This window comes from Carettochelys insculpta, chromosome 8 (genome assembly GCF_033958435.1).
Source record: "Carettochelys insculpta isolate YL-2023 chromosome 8, ASM3395843v1, whole genome shotgun sequence".
NCBI lineage: Eukaryota > Metazoa > Chordata > Testudines > Carettochelyidae > Carettochelys > Carettochelys insculpta.
This window is the reverse complement of record NC_134144.1, coordinates 58130895-58150108: the sequence shown is the minus strand read 5'-3', so window position 1 is coordinate 58150108 and position 19214 is coordinate 58130895. Positions and strand designations below refer to the sequence as shown.

General features: G+C 44.6%; 1 protein-coding gene and 1 long non-coding RNA gene across 3 annotated transcripts in view; one reads left to right on the top strand and one right to left on the bottom strand.

Annotated features, from left to right (window-relative positions):
- The window catches only part of LOC142016802 (uncharacterized), a 40401-nt gene extending 21298 nt beyond the window's left edge, over positions 1 to 19103 (top strand). The window contains exons 3-4 of one of the 2 annotated variants that reach the window (XR_012646394.1): positions 526 to 607; positions 18954 to 19103. This is a non-coding gene — a long non-coding RNA (uncharacterized LOC142016802). Of the gene's footprint in view, positions 1 to 525; positions 625 to 18953 lie in introns of those variants that run through there. The other variant, XR_012646395.1, reaches the window with a different exon arrangement.
- ZRANB3 (zinc finger RANBP2-type containing 3) overlaps positions 1 to 19214 on the bottom strand; it is a 112652-nt gene that overhangs the window by 63359 nt on the left and 30079 nt on the right. Inside the window, exons 4-6 of the mRNA XM_075001070.1 lie at positions 8113 to 8291; positions 3579 to 3810; positions 484 to 569 (exon numbers count right to left, since the gene is read on the bottom strand). Of these exons, the coding sequence (XP_074857171.1) occupies positions 484 to 569; positions 3579 to 3810; positions 8113 to 8291 (497 nt within the window). The remainder of the gene's footprint in view (positions 1 to 483; positions 570 to 3578; positions 3811 to 8112; positions 8292 to 19214) is intronic.

The window sequence follows — 19214 nt, the reverse complement described above, 5'->3', positions numbered from 1 at the left end:
CCTGGACCAGAGCCAGACAAGAGGGCAATCCAACCCAGCCTTCCAACAGCCCCAGGGGGGCGGGGGCTGCAGTGCCAGCATGCCTGGGTGGCTGTGTGGGCTGGGGATGGATTTGGAGTGCAGGTATTGGGTATTCCCTAGTAGCTATGCAGAACCAGGGCCAGGGCGTTGCCTGTGGCAGTGAGCTGCCGCCATAGGGCCAAGGACCGGGAGTCATTAATTTCCCCCTGGTCTGGCAAAATCCCTCATTCTGGACTGCTGAGGCCCTGAGGGCTCCAAGACTAGAAGCACTGAGGCTCAGCCCTGGCACAAATTAAGCACCTTCCGTTAGCCTCTGTTGTCTACAAGCTCTAGTTTGCTTCTGAACCTATGGCTGCAGCCAGGGAACAAAACTATGTTTTAGATTTATTTAGTTTCTCATTAGGATTTTTCATTTATCACAACATTAAAAAAATATTAACTGATAAATTAAAATAAAAATACCTGACATGAGCATTGCAGTATTTTTTTGCATATTCATTCCAGGTTCCAAATCTTCCTGGGAAAAGTGCCTCAATCTGCATGAAAAGCTGTACACGAAGACATGAATATCAGTAAAATGTGAGAGGTCTGTATCATAAAAATGATGGTTAATTACACTTTGCAATATATCCTTAACTTAAGCAAAACTATTTAAAAATAATCTTTATTTAATAAAGCATTTGTCTTCCATTTGCTATAGGATATTTTACAAAAATACAGAACTTGAAACAGTAAAAAACACTACATAGGAGACTACATATTCTCCATAAAAAGAGTATGCGTGGAAAGACCTTAGGGTGGCATGTCAGAGCAACCTGAAAAATGTAACTTAGGGTTTCAGGGAGGCAAGGTGGGGTGACGGCAGACCGCAAAGAACCTGGAGTGTCCTGTACACATAAATAGGGCTGTTAAATGGAAACAAAATTAATTTCAGGCCAAATATTTTGGTGGCCTCAGCCACTCACAATTTTTCCTAAAATATTTAGTTTTAAGAAAAATAAATATAAAAATAAATATTTACATATTCAGTAGCATATCATCATCATCATCAACCATGTGCTCAGTGCGCATTGGTGTCTGATGCCTCCCTCACTATTTCTTTCCATCTTTCTTGGTCCAGTGCAGAACGGCTTAGTTTCTGTCCAATATCATAATTTATTTATCACTAACTAGCAAGTCTGCTATGAAAAGTGATACTTGTTTGTTTATTATCACTTTCCACAGCAGATTTACTCAGCTTTGGCTGGCCTGGGGAGAAATTAAGCCCGGGATGAGGATTTGTAGTAGGCAGCAGGGGCAGTGGGATGGCATTGGATGGCTGGGGAAGCCAGTGCCTGAAGCCCCACAGCCAGAGTCCAACTTTATGTAACTAGGGGATGGACAAAGAGCTGAAGTGGCACAGACAGAGCTCAGGGCCCAATGCTGTGAAGGAAAGCCCTGCAGTAGAGTCTGCCACCTCTCCACCTCAGAGATAAAGCTCAAAGTGTGAGCCCCACCACCCCTGGAAAGGTGGGGAATCCACTGGCTACATGCTCCTCTAACACTGTGCCCAGTTGTCTCCACGGTGTTTGTGTGTATGCAGGATCCAACCCCCGCTTGCAGCCCCAACAGCCAACACCACGGCAGTGCATCCAGGAACAAAAGGAAAGGGAAGGGGGCAGGGAACGTCTGTCTGCCTCCCTCCTTTGCCCAATCACAGCCCAGGAGACTGTGGGTGTGTGAAAAGACCTTGGTGGCTGCATTTAAGAAACGCTACTTAAGATCGTTCATGCCTAGTCAGCCCTACTTCTTGTTCTGCCAGTTGTTAAGGTGAACAAATTTGTTTACATTTACAGGAAATACTACTTCCCTAATACACTTTGTTCTGAACTCTTTGGTAATGTTGGAGAAATGGGACCTGAATCTTTCTGTAACAGAATTCTTGATGGGAAACTGTATTGAATCTTTTGTGTCCTAAGGTGAAAGATTTCAGGGATTCATAGAGCTTTTTTCCTCAGTTTTTATTAGAGCATGCCTAACACTAATTAATATTTGATGAAAGTATTAAATATAATTTATCATACCTATCTGCTATATATATTGGGTAGATAAATCAGTTCTTGAGAAGTTGTTAATGGAATAAAAATCATTATTTTGCACTGAAACCAAAGTGAACCAACAAATCTCATAAAATATTGGTATTAATTAAGCACTATATACATAATAAATTAGTTTTCCTTGAAGTCTAGCTTTCTGATTACCGGTGTGCTTGAAGCAGTAAATACAAAAATGTATTTTATAAAATGCCAATGTGATCAACACAAAATTAAGCAACCTCTTCTGGCTTCAGATAATCAGAGTATTTTACATTATGAGATGTGCATAAAGTAACATAATATCCCATTGCATGTAACTGTATAGATCAGTATTTCTTAACCATTTTTAAATAAAGTACCCCTTTAAAAAGAAAAAAAAGTACTCCCAGTACCCACAATTTTCAGACATACAAAATTTTTTCTACCATTGCAACGTATTTGTTTAAACAACTTAATTGTAACTGGTTGATTGGAAGAAATTGCCTATCGGCAGTAAACTTGCTATCATGCGTATGATTGTGCAAAGAGGATAAATAAAAAAAATTAGATGAACATAAAAAGTCCAGTTTTTATTCATACGTGTGTGTGTGTATGTATATATATATATATATATTTATGCAAACATCAATGACAGTGATGAATGAAACTACAAGAAAAATTATAATTAATTTAATGAGAAATTTGAGCTTGTTTGGATGAAATCAAATGTTTAGACCTAGGTTTCAAACTGTTGAGGGCCACAACTAAACAAATGTTTCCGATACGGTTTCCTGGGCACTACTTTCTTCCAAATCTACACTTCTATACTTTGTTTTCTCAAGAAATCAGTCCATTTTAAGCCCTTTCAGTTGTTATTACAGATACTAAACTAAAACTGTGCAAACAGCAATTTTATCACTTACTTCAGCTAACAAGCGTAATATTCCAGAGCCAGGAACTGCCAGCTCCCAACTTCAACTCAATCCCCCTCCCCGCCTCCAGCATCAGGTAACCCCACCTCCCTGCTTTAACCCAATCCCCCCGTTCCCCTTCTCCAGAGCCAGGCAGCCCCAGCTCTTCCCACCTCCCACTTTAACCCAACCCCCTCTCCTCCAGAGTCACCCTTGCCCTTGTTGACTCACAGGAGCCACCACTGCCATCATCACACGCTTCCCCCTCCAAGCGCTAGGGAAGGAACATGAGCAGAGCAGTGCACAGCGCTCTTGCGGCACTGAGACTTTTATTGCTCAAAGAGCCAAATGTGGCTCTAGTGCGCTTAACCATCGGACTTTTCTAGGACTTCTAAGGGTACACGTACCACAGGCTGAGAAATACTGGTATAGATCTGGCTTTACAAAAAGAAGAGCTGGTACTCAGACAGCTCCCTGCCCACACCCTCCAGCCAAACCTGCAGCTGGAGCTGCCGAGGGGCCAGTAACCAGTACTATCAAGTAACAACACAAAAAAAGCACTGCCTTTAAAAAATAACAATATATTTATCACCTCTTCGGGTCTTCCTAGAGCAGGAGTTCCAGTAAGAAGAATGGCACGATCAGCTTTCTGTACAATTGGCAACAAAATCTTGCTCCGGGTTGCATTTCTGGATTTCATATAGTGAGACTCATCAACCACAACTACTTTGAAGTTTTGTTTGTACAAAGTATCTACTAAAGTCTGTGCATCTGTAGTTAGCAGACCATAACCCAAAATGGTCACTTTGCTGGTTGCTATTCTCCTAGAAAAGAAAAGAAAAGAAAACAGGGGTCTGGTTATTAATTTATCCTAACAGGACTAACCCAAAAAGGAAGAAAGAGAAATGAATATGCTGCGTGTTTGTCAGAAGTGCCCATTGTGGTGTCCTGACAGGCCTCCTGCTCTATCAGTGATCATAACTGTTCAGCCGTGTGCATATGCTCTCACTGTATATCATAGTAGCCTTGTGCAGATGGCTAATATAGCAAACTTCAAGAGAGCCACTCAAAACCGGAAAAGGATCAAAGGCACCAGACCAGGTTTACTGTGAACAAAGTACAGGAATAGCTTCCCCGATCAGACATCTATAGCTAGGCTAAGTATGTGTGCTGTGATAACTGACTCAACTCAGTGACAGGATTCTTCACTGCCCCCTAGGTCAGACAAAGACAAATCCCTTGTGTTACATTTTTGTACACAAGTACGAGCAAGTTACACATAACTCCGAACATGTCAGCTTGTCACCCTCTAATATTGCCTAGATCTTAGCCATTAGCTTGTACAGGGGGTTCGATCACCACCATGTTGTCAATTTTGACCATGTCCTCAACCTGTTTTGGTATGTTCCTGTTATCTGTGGGGTGTGTTTTGGTACCAAGATGTTTCTTAATTACATATTCTGTTATGACCCCTCTGGGATGTGTTTATAACCTGTGCCTCTTAGGTATGAGGGTTTCTGTAATATCAGCTCTGTTCTTGCCATCTTCTGTGAACCGAGGCCTGCCTCTTGCTCACAGCTCCACTTTGCTTTTTATTAGCCAAGTCCTGACCACTGCTGTCTACACCTGAGGCCTGAAATATATGGGCTTATGTTTCAGGCTGTCATCTTACTATGTGCTGAAGAAGAGTTGCAGAAACAAACAATCTCCAGTAAGAAAGTGTGCATGAGGCCAACTACAACTGAATATTTAAAATCAGCCACTGTGCTGCTTAGTATAAATGCCCAAATTCTCTAAACATCAACTATTCAAGTATCTGCAACAATGACAAACTACACCCAAAAGTTCTATAAACTTCACATTCTCAGAACAGCTGTATTACACATAACATTACACACTGAAGCATGACAGTGCATCAAGGATGCCAAGGACTGAATCACAAGCTCCCAATGTATCATTTATTAATTCAATACAAAGACATGCGGGTCGCTGCACACAAGCTTGATGCTAAGATATCTATTTGACTAGAAGATACGCTACACATACAGGCAGCTACTTAAAGTTATCACACATGGAAACTTTATGACCACTACACAAACATAATTGACATCATGGAAATATCTATTCATTTAAGATAAATGTAGTAAAGTGGTCTCCTGCAATGGTTATACTAATATTTTTATGGAAATCATGAGAACCAAAGATGGAAGAAACAGTAAGTGGAGCACTCCAAAAGAGATGACAGTTCTGGGACTCAGCTACTCAGACATTCCCAGTTTCCCAACTAAGCATAAATTTCACAATCTTTTTTACATCTTTTTCATTCCACCCACATACATCTGGAAACAAACAGATCAAGTCTCAGCTCCCTATTCATATCTGGTATTCTGGGAGACCAATTTTAGGGTTATAGTTGTCCATATATGGTATTCTGATTTGCCATAATTTCCCTTCTGACAGTTAACGATTTGTTAGTGTGGGTAGCTCTTATTTCAAATAATCACTAATGTGATAAATCAGCCTTCAGATTTACCCTAATTACAAGCTCAATTGTAAAAAGTTCATAGGATACCATAATAATCTATGTCACAAACACTTAGTTGATACGGTAAAAAACAAAGACTGATTTATTCCAAACGAAAAGATCTAATATAACTCAAGGACCATGTTAAGATCATGCTTGACAATCATGAAATGTATGGAGCCAGAAGTCAATTAACCAAAATTAGCATATCAGGGATGGGCTATTCAGTTTATCATTTCTTTTTGTGAGTCCCTGAACCAAGAGACTATGGGAAGAAAAACTGGCTACTGGAGTGAGCTTCACCATCTCCCTGGAACCCCACTGCCCTTTGTCATCCTGAGAGATGTCCTGACTCACCCAGACCAGCGTGAGCGACCCAGATGATATCGGCACCTCTACTGACTTCAGTGGAACACCCAATACCAATCTGGGACGAAACAGGATGGACTTAGGGAGCAACAGTGACAAAAGCCATTTAAGCCTCTCTCAGCTAACTTGTCTTTTAACCCCAAAGGAGAGTTATCATCAACTTTGATACCCTCTAATGGACTGTCAAACATGGGAGCTTTTCCTTCTAAAAACTCTCTTCAGCGAAATAGAATGGCAACAAAGATGTTGTTAAAATGAGAGCAATATTAAATACTTTATATTTCAAGTGGTTGAATTGTTTTTCTTTTTTGTTTAATCTTTGATAAAAGGGTAAGATTTTAATGGTATATTTGCTTTGGTATTAAATTGAAACTGAAGTCCCTATAAAAACAAACCCCACAACTTGTTTATCATTGTTTAATTTTACACGACTGGGTGATATTAACACCATTCAAATTAATGAAATAGATGTTACCATCTGTTTCCTTGTGGCTCACCAAGGTACCACAAGATGCATTACTCAACAATTATAAGATACATAAACTTCAGTGAAGCAGATATAATATAATCTTTGGTCATGCACAAGCTAATTTCCACTACATTTCACCCCAAGGCTTTAACAGTTAATTGTTAAAACCTGTAGCTAAGTCTGTTTGTAATGTTTTGGTTCTTCTTGCTGTGACAACTTCAGTAGAGTCCATTATGATTCCTATATGCTTACTTACCAAAATGACCAACAGATTCTCCAGCTTCAGGTCAAGGGCCAACAAGCACCTTGAACTGATGCTGAGTTTGACCTCTTTTGTTTGAGGGTTGGGAGGCAGATGAGGCATGGTTTGTGTTGAACATGATATCTTCAGCCTGAACTTTAAAGGCAGGCTTTAGGTGAACCTCACCCTCAGGACTGATGTTGAGAGTCATCTCTGAACTACAGTCTGATAAAACCACATTAAATGATTAGTTATTCCTGTGCTAGGCTCTAGCCAATTCACAATCCAGGAACTGATCTAGTGACCGTTAGAGTAGGTATGTAAGTCACACAGTACAAACAGTAGCTCAGTCTGCCTCATGTCACTTCATGGCTTGACACTCCCTCCTGCCTGATAACAGCAAAATACTTCACAGTTCTTGGCCAGCTCCAGTCCTGTGTCCAGTCCTGCACCAAATCCAGCCTTATTCCTAGACCTACTCTTACTTTGTTCTGAACCGCCTCTTCAATCCTGATGGCAAGAACGTTGGGCTCCAATTTTTGGTCTGGCTGCCACCACTATGACCACCAGGCCAAATTGCTACTGCTACAGACACCAGACCTGGCCTGCCATATCTTGGATTTTGAAAGACAGCAAGCATCGAGGCACTGCAATAAAAGCACAGAGTGCTTTGAAAATGAAATAGATGAACGTATAGTTCTCCCCTTTGAGTCAATGCTCTCTAAATCCAGGTCTATACTAGGGGAATAAATTAGGGGGATAAAACTAGGGGAATTAAAAAAATGGCAACTGCATAGCTAGAACTGATATATCAGAAATTGACTTACCTGACTGTCTTCACTGAGGGAGGCTGACAGGAGTGTTTCTCCTGTTGTCCACACTTACTCCTCAGGCTAGCGAGGAGTTCAGGGGTCAACTTCTGACCCCAAACAGATCATCCCAATCTTCTGCATAGTAAAGGCAAGCCCTTAGAATCAAAGCACAGCTTTTGAGATCAGCTTCTTCTGATCTCAATTGATTATCAGTACTAACTGTGCCTTAACACTCAATGGTAATACTCTTTTCTGGCACTTTGAAATGTTTCCAGTCTATTTTTAAGTTGGCTTCATTTAGTCATGGCAGAGAGGAGTACAAGTGCTTTGAATAATTTCAGGTGGAAGCTGGCTCTTCCATCTGCACGAGAGCAGTCTATGACTAGTCAAGTCATTTGCTGGAGTTTTCCAGGTACAAGAAAGAGCAATCATTCTCATACAAGAAAGATACTTTATAATTACATCCAGAGGTAAGAGTGCATGATGGCTTGTATTTAATGGGAAAACTGAAGTTAAGTTTCTTCCTTGAGATCATGTAAGAATTCTCATGGAGCCTGAAATAAAACCCGTTTTGCCTAATTCCCCATCTTGTGTGCAAGGCCATTAAATGATTTCTAAATCTGGGACTGCATGAATTTCATGTAATTGTCAGGCATTCTCTGAACAAATCACAACAGACTTCAGTGGGGAAGAGTAAGAAACTTCACTCACCCAGTGTCACTTTTGTTCTGAATGATGCTAATATCATCTGGACAAAGTTCTGGAATCCATTTCTCCATCTCATCAATCCAAGGGTACCGCAGAGATGAAGGGACAACTATTAAGAGAGGCCATTCCTTTTTATAGTAGTAAGAAATGGCAATTGCTTGGATTGTCTTCCCCAGTCCCATCTAAGACAAACACACAGAAAAAGTAAAGTTATTATCTCCATTTGAAAGGTGAACATAACTTGCATGCCTTTCAAAACAGCCCATAGCAGATGGATTTTTAAAAAATTGAGGGAAAGAATACCCATGAAAGGAAGAAAGAGGGATAAAGGATAAGTGAATGTGTTGCGGCAAAAAGATGCCAAATGTGATTTTCAATTAATAAATATAAATTCAAAATAAACTGGCTAAAAATTCATGTGGCCTGATCGCAGACAAAATAAAATTGATAGAAATGCTCCCATTGACTTCAATAAGCTTTGGAGCAAGCACATAGTAGAGGAGGGGAAACACAAAATAATCACCTCCTCGAGATATCAGAAGACCTACACAAAATATGTGCAGCAATTGGACAACTCTCTCAGATGTTTTAGCTTCAATTTATGGAAATCAGTTTTCTATATTACATGCAAATTTTATCTGATTGTTTTACATGGAATAGCATACAGTTAGTATGCAGATAAAGTTAATATTTTTAAATTGTAAAAATTATATGATGTAACATATGGGAAAAATATCATGATCAAATTATATTTAAGAGAAATAGACTTACAAGCTTACAAACATGTTTTCAAATTTGCAAATTTTTTGCATCAAACTAGTAGAAATATATCACTCTTGTATAATTTTTAGCTGTAACAGTCTAGGATTTTATTTAGATTTTTTTCCATCATTGCTCCAGAGCAGGGGTTCTTAACCTGTGGGGTGAGCCTCCCCAGGGGAGGTGTGAAGTGCCTCCCAGAAAATTTATCGCAATTGCTTTCTCACTGTATAAAATTCTGAAGTATAGAATTCTTTATAATTAATATTATGAATTAAAATTATTAACATTAATTGCTTATTAATTAAATATAGGGGAACTTGGGGTGAGATTGGATACTTAACAGAATAATGTCTACTTTCACCGTTAGAGCTATTCAACCGTATTCCACCAATGTGCTTTAAACTGGTTGGCTACATCTACACTAGCCCAAAACTTTGAAATGGCCATGCAAATGGCCATTTCGAAGTTTACTAATGAAGTGCTGACATACATAGTTAGCGCCTCATTAGCATGCCGGCAGCCACGGCACTTCAACATTGACGCAGCTCGTGCAGACAGGGCTCCTTTTCGAAAGGACCCCACCAACTTTGAAATCCCTTTACTCATATCTGCTGTTAGGAATAAGGGGATTTCGAAGTTGCTGGGGTCTTTTCGAAAAGGAGCCCCGTCTGGGTGAGCCACGCAGCAGCAAGCCGCGTCAAGTTCAAAGTGTCGTGGCTGCTGGCATACTAATCATGTGCTGAATATTTATTTCAGCGCTTCATTAGTAAACTTCGAAATGGCCATTTGCATGACCATTCTGAAGTTTTGGGCTAGTGTAGACACGGCCGTTATGACAGAAACTAACATCTTGCTAACCGTGTTACATTTTTGATTGGCTGATGCAACAAGAGGTGATATTTTTTTCCTCAAGACTGACACTTTTAAAAAATTAGGTCAGACACAATATTGCGCCTTTGTAGAGTTACTGCAATCTTCACACACATCTCGCGCCTCGATTACTCCTGTTCAAGGTCATGTGTACTGCTCTCTCTTGCATCGCGCCATATTGTGGTGTATTTTGCCTACACACACTGTTTCAGTTAGCAGTCTGTCTTCAGCGCAGGAAGTCGTTTTTGTGTTTAACTCTAAAACAAGCGATAGTTTAGTTTACATTTTTGTGTCCTCTGAAGAAGATGAGAAAATGTGAAAGAAAAGGAAATACAGTGACCATTGTGTGAAATTTGGGTTCATGTGCTGTCTTGACTGTGAGGGAACCGAAAAACCTCAGTGCTTTTTATGTGCAAAAGTTTTCTGTAATGACAACATGAGGCCTGCCAAACTCCGAGACCATTTCACAAATGTGCACCAGGAAATCCTGGAGACCTCACTGGAGTCACTGAAGCAGAAGAAAGCTCGATTTCACTCATCAGGCATTTTACCCAAGTTGGGTTTTGGATCTACTCAGATGCCACTCCTTGAGGCCTCCTACAAAGTGGCATATCTCATCACAAAGAACAAAAAGCCTCACACAATCGGTGAGACTCTGATCAAACCTTGTCCCTTTCAAATAGTCGAAGTTGTTCTCGGAAAGCAACAGAGGAAACAGATTGCTGAAATACCTCTGTCAAACGATGTCATCAGTTGTCAGATTTTGGATATGTCATCTGATATTTTGGATCAACTCATGGAGGAACTCAAGAAAGTGACTCTGCCCTTTGGACTTCAATTGGATGAAAGTACTGATGAGACTCAATGCAGTCATCTCTTGGCTTTTGTAAGATATGTCACTGAATTGTGCACCAAAGAAGAGTTTTTGTTCTGTGAACCCCCATTGGCTACCACAAAAGGTGCTGATGTGTACCAGCTAATCGACGAGTTGTTTTCAAAAAATGGGCTGGACTGGAAGGCAAAATTGGGCTTCATATGCACTGATGGTGCACCTTCCATGCTGGGGAAGAAATCTGGCTTTGGAGCTTTGGTGCAAGTGGAGGCCATCCACTGTTTTCTACATCATCATGCATTGGTGTCAAAAACTTTCTCCAAGACTGAAATCAGCCATGGATACCACTGTTCAAGCAGTGAACTTCATCCAGTCTTGAGCTTGAACCACAGACTCTTCAAAATATTCCGCCAAGAAGTTGGAGCTGCTCATGAAGTATTGTTATATCACACAGAGGTATGCTGGCTTTCACATGGCAGAGTCTTCACTCGTGTTATGGAAGTTAGAACTGAGATAGCCATGTTTCTTTGAGAAAAGGAAACAAACTGTGTAAAGAACTTGAAACCCAAGGTTTCATTCTGTCATTGGCCTACCTTGCAGATATATTCTCGCAATTGAATGACCTCAACATTTCACTTCAAGGGTCAGAAGTGACTGTCCTGGATGCAAATGAGAAGACTGCTGCCTTCCAGCAAAAACTGGCTCTTTGGAAGAGATGCGTGGTAAAGAACAATTACGCAAATTTTCCTACTCTGGAAAATGTTCTTCTCTCTGCAGGGGATTTGTTAGAGACAGTCCCGGACTGGATTCAAGGCAATATTTTGAGGCATCTGGAAAATCTCATGGACTCTTTTGATGATTACTTTGTTAAAGATGAATTGAAAAATGGCGAGTGGATTTGAAATCCTTTCACCTTTAATTTGGACTCGATGAATGATGCTGACGTGCACAAGAACCACCTCATTGACTTGCAGAGCAAAGCTTTGCTGAAACAAGGATTCTCCAATCAAAATCTTGATGAATTTTGGTGCTCTCAAATAGCTGTCTACCCAGTTTTGGCAATGAAAGCTCTTTCAGCCTTGATCCCATTTGCTACAACCTCTCTTTGTGAATCTGGATTTTCAACATTGGTCAGTGTGAAGACAAAGGCTAGAAATCCGTTGGATGCCACGCATGACATGCGCCTAGCACTGTCCATGACTGTCCCTCGAATTTCTGTCCTTACTGACTGAAAGCAGCAACAGCCATCTTATTAAGGTGGTCCTGAAGAACTTTTTAATGTATTTATTTTTGTATTTTTTGTATATGTGAGGAACTGGCTAGAAATAAAATCCCTTTATCATCTTAATTATGTCTTGATTCGTTCATTGATTAATTTGGGGAAGGACGGGAGGTGTAAAAATTAAGGTCACTTTCAGGGGAGGTATGAGGGCAAATGGGTTGAGAACCCCTCCTCTAGAGTGTTACAAAAACATTTTAAAGTGACGGTTTAAAATTTTTCTTTTAATTGCTGGCTATGAAAATCTAATCCCGTTTTGTAGATCACAATGTATTTTTTCTAGAAGATGACTGATCTATGACTCAGCTAATAATACTAAGTAAAACAAGCAAAATTCAAACCTTGCCAATTTCATTAATGAGAATGGCATCTTTCTATAGTAGCTCTGTAATAAAATTTGGGGCAATGCCTCTGGAGTTCTTATTAATTCTGGAGCAATGTCAGAAAAGGGAGAATTACATGTTTTAATTCAATTTTTGAAGTCCTTTTCCTTTTCTCTCACACCACAAAGGAACAGTCCATAACAGCAAGCATTTTAGCTCCACCTATAGGAATCAAGAAGACAAAGAGTGGACTACAAACTCCCTGAGGATATATAAATCCAGCCTCCAAACCTCATAGTTTAGAGTCAAGGAAAGTAGCAATTATTCAAAATTAAGCAGGAAGAGCAATTAGAGAGGCTGGGGTAAATAACAGAGAGCTGGGTCCATCAGATGTTTGATGAAGAAGTGAAGAGAGGATCAAGTACTTTGTGCATGATGATATCATCTCAGTCCTATCTTCCCTGAATGGGGTCATATCTCTTATATTGGGGTCAGTAACCCCAAGCATGCATGCCAAGAGTGACATGTGAGTTGATTTTCATTGGCATGCAAGGCAGGAGCTCAGCTGTGCCCCTTCTCTCCCATGCAGCTGGGAGCTTGCTCAAAGCCCTGCCACCTGTGAATTAACAAAAGACCAGCTAATGGTACCAACCAACACCTAAACAGTAAAGGTCTGCATCTTTATTTATTTATTAATGAAGGTGTCGTAAGTAGGACTATTATTGACTTTAAAAAGCACGACTGGCACTTGGACTGTACATCGAGGTCCAAAGGTCAAATTTCAGCATGCCACCTTGGAAAGATTGCTGACCCATCTTGTATAATGGCTCCAGTTAGCTAGAGAAGGTTTTCTTGCTTGTTAGTATGCCTTACAATTATAGCCCTTAATCCCAATGAAGAAAGTGGTCTTCATGGCTCATAAAGAGAAGTTACTCACTTGTAACGATGGTTCTTCGAGATGTGTCCCCGTGGGTGCTCCACAGTAGGTGTTGGGCTCACCCGGTGCTGCAGATGGGAATTCTTCCAGCAGTTTCCACTGCATCGCTCATGTGCCTATGTGCACTGCTCCCTTGCGTGCCCTCGGTCATGTGCGCGATCCGGTCCCTGCCAGTTCCTTGACCAACCGCCCCGGATACTCCTGAAAAACGCCGGACAGAGATCCGAGGCGGGGAGGATGGGTGGGTAGTGGAGCACCCACGGGACACATCTTGAAGAACCATCGTTACTACAAGTGAGTAACTTCTCTTTCTTCTTCGAGTGGTCCCCGTGGGTGCTCCACAGTAGGTGACTACCCAGCAGTAACCCCAAGTAAGGAGGTGGGTACTCGATTCATGTGCAGCTTGCCCCCGAGAGGACTGCTGTCGACAGACGGGTATCCTCATCAAACACCCGATGCAGGGCATAATGCTTGGCGAAGGTGTTGTAGGATGACCAAGTTGCCGCTCTGCAAATGTCTTTCAGCGTGATTCCCTTGAAGGCCGTTGATGCCGCCACTGCTCTAGTGGAGTGAGCCCTGGGCGGGGCTAGCAAGGGGGTCTTTCGAAGCTCGTAGCACAGTTTTATACAGGACACAATGTGCTTCTAAATTCTCTGGGAAGAGAGGCCTTCCCCTTTCGACCTGGGAGCGAGAGACACCAGAAGCCTGTCCGTTTTCCGGAAGGGCTTAGTTCTGTCTATGTAAAAGGCCAACGCCCTCCTCACATCTAGGAGATGCAGGTGCGCCTCCTTGCTGGAGCTGTGAGGCTTCGGGTAAAACGAGGGTAATGCTATTGGTTCGTTAATGTGGTACTCCGAGGAAAATTTCAGAACGAAGGCAGGGTGAAACCGTAAGATCACCGCCTCCTTTGAGAACACTGTGCAGGGCGATGTTACCATCACTGCTTCGAGCTCGCTCACCCTGCAGGCTGACGTAATCGCAAGAAGGAAGGTTGTTTTCATGGTAAGTAGTCTGAGGGGTACCGTGGCTAATGGTTCGAAGGGTGGTCCTGATAGCGTGTGGAGTACCAAGTCCAAACTCCACGATGGTGGTAGCAGTTTTCAAGGAGGGTACAGGTTTACCAGTCCCTTCAAGAACCTTGTGACGATAGGATGGGCGAATACAGTGGGCCCTTCCTCTTTGTGCCGAAAAGCCGATATAGCTTCAAGGTGGACCTTTAGTGAGGATAGAGAGAGCCCGTCTCGTTTGAGGTCCAACAGGTATTCTAGAATTACAGTTATAGGAACGTCAAGAGGAGCTAACTGTGTGGCAGAGCACCAGGCGGTAAAGCGTGTCCATTTCTGTTCGTAAGTCCTCCTGGTGGAAGTCCTTCGGCTACACTCTAGGACTTGTCTTACTCCCTCCGTACACGGGCTCTCTAAGGCGCTGAGTCATGGATTAACCATGCTTGTAGGCGGAGTCCCTGGGGGTGCGGGTGCACTATGGACCCCTGAGCCTGTGTGAGTAAGTCCGGCGCTACCAGTAGGGGGAGTGGTGGACGATCCGACATGCGCAGAAGCAGGGGAAACCATTGTTGTCGGTCCCAAGTTGGAACTATGAGTATCATGCAAGCTCTCTCCCTTCTGGCTTTCTGCAGAACCTTGTGGATAAGTGTTGTGGGGGGGAAACGCGTAGAGTAGAGGGCCCTTCCATGAGATCATGAAGGCATCCCCCAGGGACCCCCGCCCTATTGCTGCTCTGGAGCAGTACTGGGGGCACTTCTTGTTGCACTGGGTGGCAAACAAATCGACTTGGGGAAACCCCCAGGTGCGAAATATGTGTCGTAGCAGGTCAGAGCAGATCTGCCATTCGTGCGTGAGTGCAAAGCACCTGCTCAGTTGATCTGCCTTCATGTTGTGGGCACCTGGCAAGTACGAGGCTTTCAACGTTATGTTGTTGGCAATGCACCAATACCACAATCAGACTGCTTCTGCGCATAGCGCACGGGACCGTGCCCCTCCTTGTCAATTGATGTAGAACATGGTGGAGGTATTGTCGGTATTGATCCCAACTACTTTGCCGTGCAGGTATTTCTGAAAATGTCTGTACGCACTGAACACTGCTCTGAGCTCCAGTATGTTTATGCGCAGTGTCTGTTCCGCGGGGGACCATAGCCCTTGCGTCACCTTGTTGCCAATGTGCCCTCCCCATCCTATGTGGGAGGCGTCGGTTGTAAGAAAAATGAAATTTGTGGTTGGTGGAAGGGCACTCCCACTAGCAAGTTCTTGGGATCTGCCCACCATGCTAGCGACTTCCGTACCTCCGTCGTGAGCGATACTACCCTGTGGACGGTATGGGCTGCCAGTGTGTAAACACTCGCCAGCCAATGCTGCAGGCTTCGCATGTCTAACCTGGCATTCTGTACCACAAATGTAGCGGCTGCCATGTGCCCCAACAGTTGCAGGCATGTTAAGATCGGCACCGTGGGGCTGTACATCATGACTTGCACCAGGGAGCTGATAGTGCGGAAGCGGGCATCGAGCAGGCATACTCTTGACGCGATAGAGTTTACGCGCGTCCCTATGAACTCTATATCTTGCGTGGGTTCGGTCTTTGACTTTGCAAGGTTGATAACTAGGCCCAGCGAAGTGAACGTGTTCGCAGTGACGTATATCATGCGTAGGACCTCTGCCTTTGAGGCCCCTTTCAGTAGGCAGTCGTCCAGATATGGAAAAATAAACACGCCCTGCCTGTGCAGGTAAGCTGATACCACTGCCAGGGTTTTGGTAAAGACTCTGGGTGCCGAGGATAGGCCAAATGGAAGAACCCTGCATTGGAAATGTTCCCCACCGACTGTGAAGAGGAGGAAGCGTCTGTGTGCCGGGTGGATTATTATATGAAAGTAAGCGTCTTGTAAGTCGAGGGCTGCAAACCAGTCTCCATCGTCCAGTGCCGTAAGTATGGAGGCAACTGTAATCATCCAGAAGCGCTGCTTGCGCAAGTATCGGTTGAGGCCCTGTAGGTCCAAAATCGGCCTCCAGCCTCCTGTTTTCTTCTCTGTTAGGAAGTAGCGTGAGTAGAAACCTGTCCCTTGGAATTGTTCCGGCACTCCTTCCACCGCCCCTACGAACATGAGGTGATCTACCTCCTGCTTCAGCCGCACCTCGTGAGAGGGGTCCCTGAGAATAGGCCGGGTGGGAGGTTTCGTTGGTGGTGGTGACTGGAAGGGGATCGTGTAACCCGTGGCCATAATTTCCAGAACCCATTTGTCTGTTGTGATCTTTTGCCATTGGGAATGGAATGGTTTGAGGCGATGATGGAACATGAGGTGAGAGTGGCATTGAGCGATGGTGTTGATATCGCAGTCCTCGACATACCCGTCAAACTTGCTGCCTCTGGGCTTGCCCCAAGCTTGTACGACTTTGTTGAGAACGTCGCCTGGGGGCCCTGTACTGTTGCTGCTGTTGATGGCGCCCTTGGTCATAGCCTCGCTGACATTGTGCGTGTTGTGGTCGGTAAGCATAGCGCCTTTGCTGAGGATAGAATTCCTCTTTCTTGTATGGAGGAGTGTATATACCCAAGGTCTTAAGTGTGGCCCTCAAATCTTTGCTAGAGTGGAGGACCGAGTCGGTTGATTCTGCAAACAGCTTTTGCTTGTCAAAGGGAAGATCCACAACCTTCGCCTGTAGATCTCTAGGGATACCAGACGTCTGGAGCCAGGATTCCCTATGCACTACCACTGCTGCGGCTGTTGAGCATGCCGCCATGTCCGCCACATCCAGGACAATGTGAACTCCCGTTCGCGAGGCTGTGTAGCCCTCCTGGACGATTGCCTTTAACACTGGCGTCTTGTCCTCTGGGAGGGAATCCAGGAGAGAAGTGAGTCTAGAGTAATTGTCAAAGTTATGGTTTGATAAATGTGCCGCATAGTTTGCCATTCTCAATAATAAGGTAGAGGAGAAGTAGACCTTCCTGCTGAACAGCTCTAATTTCTTAGCACCTTTATCTGACCCCCCTGATTTGTACTGAGGCGTCTTCAACCTCTGCTGGGACGATTCGACCACCAAAGAATTGGGTTGTGGGTGGCTAAACAGGAATTCCATGCCCTTGGCTGGGACGAAGTATTTCTTATCTGCCCTTTTATTTGTGGGCGGAATAGAGGCCGGAGTCTGTCATATGTTAGTGGCTGACTCCATAATGGCTTCGTCCAGTGGGATAGCGATTTTAGATGAAGCCGGGGGTCTCAAATTTTTCAGGAGTTTATGATGCTTCTCCTGTACCTCTGCTATTTGAATATCCTGCGTGTATGCTACTCTTTTGAACAGCTCCTGGAATTTTTTAAGGTCATCCGGAGGGGAGACATCCCCGGGGACAATTGCCTCATCTGGGGAGGATGAGGAGGAACCACTGGGATAACCCTCCCCCAAGTCCTCTGGCTCCCGAGTTCGCTGGTATGCTTGCTCCTTCGTGGGCTGTGAAGGAAAGTCTCGGGACTTTGGACCTAACTCTCCCTGGGACAGCTGCATTCCTTTCCCAAAGCGAGAGTGGACGCGGGAGTATTGGCGAGGAGTGGGAGGGGATCTACCCCTGGATCTAGACCTCCGATGTCGGTGTTCGGTATGATGAGGACGGCCATAACAACATGGACAAGAGCCCAGTGATGGAGACCTGGACCACGATCGGAGAGTGTACCCGTGATGTCTAGGAGAGCGGGATCTCCGTGACGACATTGATAATGGTGAAGCTGGTTTGTGATAGTAGTCAAAGGAATCCATGCCCAAAAAGGGTGAAGGAAGCCTGAGCCAAGGCGAAGGTGGTTGGAGGAACGGAGAGGGAGGTCCGAAATAAGCCAGTGGAGTTGCCGCCCGGCGACACGGCGTGTTTATCTTGGGGGGTGGGGGGGTGGGGCGGCAGGGAGATAAGGGCATCGCAGCCCTGTCTGGAGATGGACTGAGGTGCCGGGTTTTGGCTCTAGCTTTCCCCTGACCCTGCAGGGTGGGCACTGCCCCCTCCTCCTGTGCTGGGGATCTCGGCCCCGCTGTCGGTGCCGTGCTCGGTACTGTCACAAGCGGTGTCGTGCAGGTAGCTTCCTCCAGTGCTGCTGGGCCCCGTGCTGGGTGCCCCTGCGCCGTCGGCGCCGTGATAGCCAGTGCCGCGTGAGGCGGCGCCACCGATACCAGCGCTTGCCGCGCCCTCCATGCAGACTGCTGCAAAATCGGAGGCCCGGCCCCGGCCACATGCACAACCACGCTGCCGCTTTCATCAGCCTGCGGCTGAGGGCTCTGCGTTCCGCTCGTCCTGCTCGCTGGAACCACCGGCAAGGATCGAGCCGGGGAGAGTTTCTTCCTCTTCTGCACAGATGGGGTCAAAGACGCCGCCTTCCTTTTATGTGACCCAGAGGGCCCCTCTGTGTGAGGCTTCTCCGGCGGCTCAGGCTGGAGGGCCTTATCAAACAAGATGATTTTGAGCCTCATCTCTCTGTCCTTCCTGGCCCTGGTTGTAAGCTTAGCGCAGTGCGAACACTTCTGGGTAACATGGGACTCCCCCAGGCAATGAATGCACTCACTATGCCCATCAAAGGCCGGCATAGCCTCGCGGTATGACTCACACTTCTTAAACCCCGAGGAAGCCATCGCGGTGAGTCTTTACTGTTAATAGGGTACTTAGCCGCTAATCAGTGTGTTCTACAACCCAAATAACATTCACGGCCCTCAGGGTAGCGGACGGCTTAACAGCCTTCTTTGTCCGCCCCTCTCTCCTCTTCTACTATTTTGTATGCTCTTCTTTTTTTTTTGTTTTTGTTTTTGTATCATAGTGAAAACAACAAACTAACAAGTAAAACAACTATCTTATCTGTCTCAGGCTTTAGAGACGGAGTGGATTCCGTCTGCAGCCATTGGCGGTTGAGAAGGAACTGGCGGGGACCGGATCGCGCACATGACCAAGGGCGCGCAAGGAAGCGGCGCGCATCGGCACATGCGCGATCCAGTGGAAACTGCTAGAAGAATTCTGATCTGTGGCGCCGGGCAAGCCCGACACCTACTGTGGAGCACCCATGGGGACCACTCGAAGAAGAATCCCCTTTTAGGATCCCAGAAATAAGTTGTTAGGCCTTTTCTATAT